Source organism: Asparagus officinalis, chromosome 9 (genome assembly GCF_001876935.1).
Source record: "Asparagus officinalis chromosome 9, Aspof.V1, whole genome shotgun sequence".
NCBI lineage: Eukaryota > Viridiplantae > Streptophyta > Magnoliopsida > Asparagales > Asparagaceae > Asparagus > Asparagus officinalis.
Genome location: NC_033802.1, coordinates 14,344,274 through 14,354,256, shown reverse-complemented (window position 1 = coordinate 14,354,256; position 9,983 = coordinate 14,344,274). Strand labels below are relative to the sequence as shown.

The 9,983-nt window shown below is 32.3% G+C and overlaps 1 protein-coding gene across 5 annotated transcripts in view; it reads right to left on the bottom strand.

The window, feature by feature from the left end:
* LOC109824506 (transcription factor bHLH18-like) overlaps nt 7,470–9,983 on the bottom strand; it is a 19,541-nt gene continuing 17,027 nt past the window's right edge. For all 5 annotated transcript variants that reach the window (XM_020391118.1, XM_020391120.1, XM_020391119.1 and 2 more), the window contains one exon: nt 7,470–7,676. In XM_020391118.1, the coding sequence (XP_020246707.1) occupies nt 7,602–7,676 (75 nt within the window). In that variant the 3' untranslated portion in view covers nt 7,470–7,601. The remainder of the gene's footprint in view (nt 7,677–9,983) is intronic.

Genomic DNA, 9,983 nt, shown 5'->3' with positions numbered 1-9,983 from the left:
ACCTGAGATGCAGAGTTAGGAGCTACATGAACTCTGCGTTTTGAGTCCAGGAACTCTGCATCTGGACTTGAATGCTGGGAATGGCCTCTGCATTTTGACAATGGAATGTGGGCATGACCTCTGCGTTTTGATGTTGTAACACAGGGATGATCTCTGCGTTTTCAACTAGAATGCTAGGGATGAACCCTGCGTTTTGAACTTGAAACGCGGACATGACCTTTGCGTTTTGCTTTGAAGAGACCGTCAATTTGTAGTCTCTTTTGCTAGAGTGTTGCAAAGACCATCATCTTGTAATCTTCGTCTTGGCTCCTTGCAAATATGAGAGTCATCAGATTATAACTTCCGATGTTGATTGTGAAGGCTGTTGATTAGAGCTTTCATCAGTTGTTGCGAAGATCATCAGATTATAACCTTCATCAATCTATGTGAAAGTCTTTAAATTTTAACCTTCTGGAAGCTGTCGAATTGTAACTTCCATCATCGGTGTTTAATGGGGATCAGCTATCTGTTGTGATTTTTAGACAGCCTACAACAACCAAGGCTATAACAGATGCAACAGCATTAATGGTAATAGAAAAATGACCAATATGATAACAGAAATAGGATCATGTAATGATAATAGTAACAATAGGAACATGCAACTGGAATACTAACAAGCTAGATACAATCCGCTACTAGAGTATAACAGTCAGGAGAATTCATAAACATCCGAGTAACAAGATCATGCAGGTAGCCATCCTATAAGCATCCACTTAACAAGGTCATACAACTAGATGGAATTAATACTTAAAAATCTACAACATGAGACGTAGTACGTCGAACGAAATAATCCAAACAAGGAAACCCTCATGTATATATCATATATCTCAAATTGTAGATAATTAAATATTAATCACGATCTATGTATGAAAAAAATACAACTTGCCTACGTCTCACAAGAATCCATAATCACCTTAAGTAACAATTTCACGTAACTAGTCATCCTATTACAAGTCACTGGTTCATAACTCACACAGAGTCAAAGCTCATATCATCAGGTAACTGACTGATCGCAAATCACAAATATCCTAACTCCTCGGACCCACTCCGGTGACTACACAAACTTTACCGGTACGAGCCCAGAATACAACCACTAGCACAAATATCTCAACTCCTCAAACACACCCCGGTAACTATGCAAACTTCACCGGCCTCAGACACACCCCGGTAACTATGCAAACTTCACCGGTGTGAGCCTGGAAAATACATCAACAATCACCAATATCTCAACTCCTCAGACCCACTCCAGTGACTACACAAACTTCACCGATGCGAGCCTAGAGAATACATCAATAATCCCAACTGCTCATATTGACTAAGATTTCTCACCTCAATTCTAGTAATTCCAGGTCAACTACACACGAGGTTCTAGATCCTAACTGTGTCATACAGGTCACTATAGTCATGTACTTCTCATGATTCTCAACATGGAATAATAAATGCAATTACGCTAAGTGTCAATGTCATGAAGTGTGAACAGGGGTCATGATCACATGTAAGAAACATACGAGAGTAAAGCTACTATTAACAATGCAAGATGAAACTACCATTAACAGATGTTTTTCACACGAAAAATCAAAATCTCAGTTATTAATTTCAAGAATAATTTCCTTTAAAATTATCTCTCATTATAAAATTCTAAAATAATCTTCTTAAAATATATTTTATTATTATTTATGAATAGTAATACTTTTTAATTTTATAAATGATTTCTATGATATTTTATAAAATAATCTAAAATACTCTTTTTCTCAAAATAAAATTATTTTATCATAACAATTATTCAAAAATACTTATTCTCCAAAATAAATTATTTTCTCAAAATAATTCCTTTTAAAATATTTTCCTCATTATAAATAATTCTAAAAATACTCTATAAATATATTCTTCCTTTCAAACAACACGAAATTAATCATAAACTATATTTTTTTGACATACTTATTCATCATTTATAGCATCGTTTTACAGAATATATTCACCATAATATTATCAACAACCACACAATTAATATCATATCAGCACAAACTAATCTACTAATATTATCAACAACCACACAATTAATATCATATCAGCACAAACTAATCTACGCATATACATAATAAATTCATAAGAGATAACACAATTAATATCATATCAGCACAAACTAATCTACGCATATACATAATAAATTCATAAGAGATAAAAAATTAACGAGACAACGAGCAAGAGGGATCTTGCACATAATAAATTTATGATAAATCTAAAAGTTTAAAATAAATAATAATCAGAATTGGAGATCTTGCCTTTGCTGGTAGAAAGCCAAAGAGGAGGAAAGCTATCATGCATGCAACGATCCAAGACTATGCACCCAGGATGTCGGCTCTGGACTCGGGTGGAGGATGAAGAAGCCGGGGTTGTCAGATCTAGGGCGACGCTGTAGGAGTCAGAGAAGGCGGCTTTCAAGGCAATACTAGTTAAGTGGTCTCAGCGTGGCTTTCGCCTCGTCGGCCGAGTGTGCTGTTCGAATGGGTGGTTTATGTCAACAGGCTGTGACGGATGGTGGGAAAAGCGATGAGGAAGAGAGAAAAAAGAGTCGGCGTTGGAAGTGAATCGAGAGCAGTAGAAGAGAGAGAGAGGAGATATGATTATATATATATATATATATATATATATATTATAATATATATATATATATTATATATATATTATTATATTATATATTAATTATATATATATATATATATACATATATTACTTATATATATATATATATATATATATATATATATATATATTAGGGTTAGGGTTAGGTATTTAATTAAAAATAATTAAAATAAATAATTATGGGTATTTAAAAATTAAACTGATTACAGAATAATTATCTACAAATAAAAACATACATGTTGAGCTAATACAATAGTTGATACGAAATAGTCGAAATATACACTTATTGTACAGTTAAACGAGGATAATTAATAATAAAAATATATTTACTTATATTTAAAATTAAATAATTAAGGGATAATTATATACATAGTAAAACGTACCAGTTATACTAATACGACAGAATATTATGTAATAGTAGAAATAATACAATAAATTATACAAATATTACATAATTAATAATACAACGTATTATACAAAAATATACATAATAATTGTTGATGTCTGGAATCACACAGCCAATAGGGGGGAGGTTGTCTACCGAGAGAGGATGATAAAGGATAAATGGGCCGACTCCCCCTCTGACTTTATGCCTAGCTCTGAGCGCACGGGGTGGACTGATGGTCTGCACACACAAGGAACGTCGGGGTATGGGGCGTGTTTTCCCTTGGTACCTCCAACGGTCAAGTTAGAGGATGAGTTTGAGGGAGGTTTTGGGGAGATTCCCTGGGCCATTGAGGTCCATGCAAGGTACATTCTCCTTTTAGAATTTATTTAGAAGCAACTTGAAGAAAAGAACGATTTCTTAGTTTTTTGAGTTCAAAGAACCTGAGTCCCAAAAAAAGACCTACTGGTCCCCCCTCCTTTTTTTCTCCTTCGGATCCATTGCCTCCCTCTTTATAGGCTGTTGAGGATAGACACGTGGCTTCATCAGAGGTCTGAGGACGATGGTGGGGGATGAGCTGGAGGCTGAGTCAGCAGTAGTCCTTTCACGTGTCAGCTTGCGACTGTAGGAGATACTATTTCGAGATGATCTCGATAAAGCCGCAGGATTGATTAGATGGCGTATGGCCGAGAATACGAAGAGGTGCTGAGTCGCTCTTATCTTTACAAATGGTGGTTAGTGATTGGAGGGTGAGGCACTCGAGTACAGAAGGCGCTTCGATAACGTCCTAGGTTTGACGGATAAGGATAAAGAGAAGATAGGCTGACCAATCTAGCCACTCATTGCTTCACAGATGGCAGCTGGGGACTGGAGAAAATGTCGTCTGAGCTCAGAGGGTGTCTTGATTACGTCCCAAAAGTGACTTAGGAATAGAATGAGCCGTCTTTGCATTTAAGATTTCATCAGAGTTTGAGACTTTTGATGTGACTGGTTGATTGATGTATATCTTGGAAATAGCTTAGTTGGATGACTCGAATGTTTATCTTCCCCAGCAAGATTGTATTGGAAGGCGGGTCATTCTCGTAACTTGTTGACTAGATAAGTGAGTCGTCATCCCAGTCAGACAGCTCGGTAGACAGCCGAGTCGCCACTAGGGGAGTCGTCTCGATTGGGAGTTGGGTGGACTCCGGAGTAGTCGCCTTAAAGGAGAAGGGCCGACTGCTTCCGCGCTTCATGCCGGCTAAAGCGTTTGCTTTTACCTAGGCTTTTCAGCTGAGTCGATTTGAATTATGACTCCATTAGGCTCATGGAGACAATCTTCTAATCATTTTTGTTGATAAATGGCATATTATCATAACAACAATAATAATAATACCACATATTATTTAAAATAATACATAACCATATCGATAATACAATTGATAAATTCCAAAAATTTTTACTATACTAAATAAATTTATAAATATCAAAATTATTTAAGTAAATACTTGAACTTTAAATCATAAAAAATTCTAGAAAATCGAGAAAAATATAAATACTCTTTTAAAAATCATAATTAAATATTTTAAAATATTAAAAAATTTTTCTTGAACCCCAGGAGATTCTATCCTGCTATAAGTTGACCGAGTGATTAAGTCTGCGAAGTATTTCTATACTTAATAACCTAAGCCTAATTGGTTTGGTTCCATTAGCCTAATACTCATTACGTTGTCACTTAGAAAGCCCGATAAAGTAGAATAAGATGATCAACGAATAAAGAGATATATGTATATATAAAAAGAATAAAAAGAAAATTTTTAATATATAGTTATATTTATATATATATGCTCTTGAAAAACAAATTCATCAAGAGGCTTGAAAATTGTTTAAAACAAAGAGTTAGCATATTCTTTTCAAAACTTTTAAATAAATTTCTAAGTTAGAATTGGTTTTGTATAACTATAATGAAAATATTTGCTAAGAAATTTACTTTGGAGTTATGCATAAAAATATTTTCTTAAGTATAAACAAACTCTAACTAGATTATTCAAATATAGCAAATAAATTAGTTATATTTTGACTTAATCAAATTGGCAAGTTGATCGAATTTTGTGGGCATATTCACTACAAACGCTTACAAGACTATAGCTCATCCTCAAGGGGTTTAAAGGCTTATTATATGTACTAAATACAACCGTGATTCTGTAAAAGGGAGTTAGGATTTTTCTCTCTTCCCTTTTTATTTTCCTTCTTTACTAGAGGACTAGCAAAAATTCATTTGATTATCATATTTTATTATTCTTATATATTCTCATTATTTATTTTAGTTAAATAAATATATCAACTAATAACAAGTTCTTATCTTAATTTGTAAGTAATTAGAAATTAATGAATAAGAGCCCAAGATGACCAAAATTACCTCATCTTTTAACCTTTTATTAAAGCCCAAGATCGAGCCAAGTAAGTAGGTCAACTCAAAGAGAGTCAAATTCTATTGCAAACCAATTGATGCACCAATCGATTAACCAATCATTAGCTAATCGATGGGTTAGCCGATTATTTTATAATAGAATTTAATCAATTGTTAATTTTAATATTTTTGGAGCTCAAAAATGATTTGTAGGTAGGTCAACTCAAAGAGAATCAAATTCTATTGCAAACCAATTGATGCACCAATCGATTAACCAATCAATTAGCTAATTGATGGGTTAACCGATTATTTTATAATTTTTAATCAATTGTTGATTTTATTTATTTTTTTGGAGCTCAAAAATGATTTGTAGGCTCTTGCATATTGTTGTAGGCTATAAATAGGAGTAGAAAGTGACATATTGTAGTGCAAAAAATTTTATAATCTTTATTTTGGATAGGAGGGTTACTCTTAATTGAGAAGACCTTCGAAAAATTATTAAATTTTTAATTACAATAAATATAAAAATTTCTCCTTCTCAATTTCCTTTTCTTCTTCTTTGATGATGAAGATGAAGATTTGCCTTCAAAGGATCAACCCCTTGTAATGTAAGTTTTTATTTTACCATTTTAATTTCATGTTTTAGAATTACAAATTTTATGATTTTATTTTATTAATTTTATTTTATATTTAGTAGATTAGATTTATTTCTTTATGGTATAAATTTATTTTCATGCTCTTTTATTATCTTTCAGTTTAGTTTTTATATTTTTCCCTTTTATGCTTTGTAGAATTTCTCTTCTAATTTTTTGCTACATAGTTAGTTTTTATTTTACTTTTAATTCATGCTTTGTAGTGTAGATTTCTTTCATGCTTCTAGTGCAGGGTTTTATTTTCTTGTCCTTTTTCTTGTTTTACAGTTAGTTTCTATTTTCTTTCTTATAACTTAGACTTACTTCTTTAATGCCTACTAGTATAGATTTTCCTTTTTTTTGTTTTGCAAATTGAGTAATTAATTCTTGTCAGAAATTTATGATTTAATAAAACTACTTTAGTTTCTTTTATAGTTTTTAGATTGCTTTCTTTATGCTTAAAATAATCATGTTTAAGAAAATCAACTAGAGAGCTAATTGGTACAAAAGGAGTTTGATAATCTATGTTTATGTTAAGTGGTCTGATAGGTTATGCTTATTTATTTATAGGATTATTATCTAGTTACTTGTTCTTTTCATGAATGGGAACTTTGCTTGGATCATAATTTGATACATTATACTTCTTTAAGTGGTTTGATATTCTATGCTTAGTAAATCTAAAGTGAAATATTATAAAAAGATAATAATTCATAAATGTTATTTGAAATTAATCAGTGAAATCAATTCTAGATTCCTAACATCTTTATTTATTTTTTTGTCAATCTTTGTTGATTTTATTTTTCTCTTCCTCTTCTCAATTTTATTTTGTTGATTTTTTTTCTCTTCTTCCTACTTCTTTCTCTTTCCTTATTTCCATTTCTTTTCACTTCTACATAGTTTCCTCTTTGTTTCCTTTTATTTATTTCTCCTTCTCTCTTTCCTTCCTTATGATTTAGCTTTTTATTTTAGTGAAATCTCTTTCTACATTTCTACATTTTTATTCTGATTATTTTTTATCCTTACTCTTCTAGGACCAATTTTAGAATATCTAAATACACACATTCCTCGTGGGTTCGACATCTATACTATACTATGACTTAGATGTGCACTTACAACTTTGCATATTTATCCCTGATCAATATTTCTTGAAGATCCAAGAGAAATAAGATTTCAAAAGTTACATCCTAACTAGAATTATCCTTCAAATAATTACCCGTGGATCCATTTAACCCAAAATGATTCTTTCTTTTCTTAAGGGCGCGGGCCCATATATGTGTGAGCATCAGAGACCTATTCAGTTTCAGGATGATATTTGCATTTTTTTTATGTGGAAGTTAAGTGCCATTATGAATCAGCATTGCTTTTTCATAAACACCTTAAAATAAAATAAATATAAAAAACGTTCAAACTATTTCATTTTACAATTTTATTTTTCACTTTCATGCAAGCAAGCACTCTCTTAAGCATGGAAAATATATAACTGAAACATTAGCTAAGGATTGTCTCAATCTCTTCACATGAACTCTCTGAAACTTGTGTTTAGCTTCTTCAAAAGATCCTTCACTGTCATTGAAAACCCCTCTTCAACCTAGAAAGAGAAATCATAGTAAAGTGACTTATCAAATTAAACATTATTTCTATATAACATAATCGATCACTCGTGATATGAAACAGTTAGTAAACTTAAAGTCAAGTCAATATAATTATTAATATTCCTATATATGAAGGTAAGTAATTATTATATTAATATTAGGATCCCCCTTAACTTTGGACGTTTATTAGATAAACCCCCATATATACCTTTCAAAATATCAGAAAACTACACCCTAAATTTAGGGGTTATCAAAAAACTCCTTTTAACTTTAAGACTTTCTTTTTTAACTTAAGAAAAACCCCTTAAAAAGCATGAACCTCAACTTTTGCTGGAAAAATCCCCTTGCATAATTTATCTACCAATGCAAAAATTGCGTGTAATGTTTTTTAGGTGACAACATCTTATAGTTAAATTCAAAGTATTGTCTAATTGAAACCCCAACTTCGGCTGGGGGGGGGGGGCGGGTCTATATACTTTCCTTGAAAATTATGGAAGGTAATTTAAAACTTGACCAAATTTAAGGGCAAAGAAAAAAAATCAAGTATTACTTCCAGCGATAGAAAAGATTGGGGCAAATAAAAAAATGTTAAAAATTTTAACAATGATGATGAGGTTAATGTTGTGAAGGGTAGTTTATAGGCCTTAAATAGAGAACTTAAGAATTATTGATTATGTCAACAGTTTAAGCTATTAGATATTGGCCCCACCTCTTTTTCAAACTCATCTCTTTATTTTACCCCCTTTCAATGTGGGCTATACTCACACATAATATTAAACACTCTTCCCCTTTATTTGTGAGTATAATTTAGTGATCCACAGGAATTATGAGCTTTGCACTGATATTGTTTCAACCAGTAACCATGGACAGGAGACATGGCCACTCAACATATGTAGAATCTTACATCATTTGTTGGCTAATGAGACAATTTTCTCTACCATTGAGAAATGTCGGTCACCATCCATCTTTAGATTAACCTAAACTTGGGTTTAAACTAGTAATCGTGTATATATTGCCAACATGACTAAAAACATATATACGCCATTTCTGGGCTAACTACATGTTTGTCTACATCGTCAAATATAGGAGCAACATGTTATGCCAACTATCCTTAGATTTTTCTAACCCTAGTCATTCTCCCTTTTGCTTAGGTCCCAGCTCCAATTATGATATCACTTGTTAAGGAGAAATTCGATCCAAACTGGGAGCTAAGGGTTTTTTTAAATAAAGGCTAAAAATCTATTCAACTCTAAAAGTCTAAGTAGTTAAATTCTAGACCAATAATGTCATCATACTTCACATTTAAAAGTGTAAAGATAACACCGATAGTGCTTAGCACTAGCCCAAGACCGTAATACCCGAGAAACCCGAAAGAAACCAAGAGAATAAACCTCTAAGTATGAAGAAAAATATGAAGAACACTTAGAGAACACTTGAAAGACTTTTAGAGAAATGTAGAGAACTTATGAAGAGGAAGACTCTTTATTTGAGCTTGCTTTATTCACTTGTTCAACTTTTTCTTCTTACTTACAAATGAGAGAGGTGAGGAGGTATTTATAGCCTCCCAAAGATATATTACAAAGGATCTAGATTCTTCTAATATCACCTCCATAGTTCCTAGATATTTTTCTAATCTCTAGAAATTTCTACATAATATCTAAATATTTTAATCACAAATTATCTAGATGTTTCTATACTATTATCTAGATATTTACCTTAAAGATTTCTCTAGAACACTATAAGGAGGTGATCAACCTTCTAGAGTGTTTCTAGAAAACCTCTAGAATTTGGACCTAATTTTGGGTTTGGTCAAACTTAGAATAATTCCATCATAAACCCAAAATTAAGCTTGATCCAAAATCAAGTTTAATTTCAATACTCCCCCTTAAACTTGATTTTGTCAACCATCCCGAGCTTCGAGCGAAGTAACTCAAATTGGCCCTTTGGTAGTGACTTGGTGAAGATATCTGCAACGTTGTCTTCGCTTCAAACCTCCAAAGCTTCAATTGTTCCATCAAGCACCTTCTCCCGTATGAAATGATGTTCTAACTCGATATGCTTCGTCCTTGCATGAAACACCGGATTATTAGCCAACTTGATAGCACTTTGATTATCTCCATAAATTGCAACCGGCTTTTTTTTTTTTTTTGGGGGTCAATGAAAAGTATTTAATTCATATCCCAAAATGTGCTTTTATGTACATCAAGAATACTCAGCAAATGAACTGAGGAATCAAAACTGGGGAACTAAAGAAACATAGAAGAGGAGAAGAAAAACCCAGACAGAAAACACAAAGTTACGAG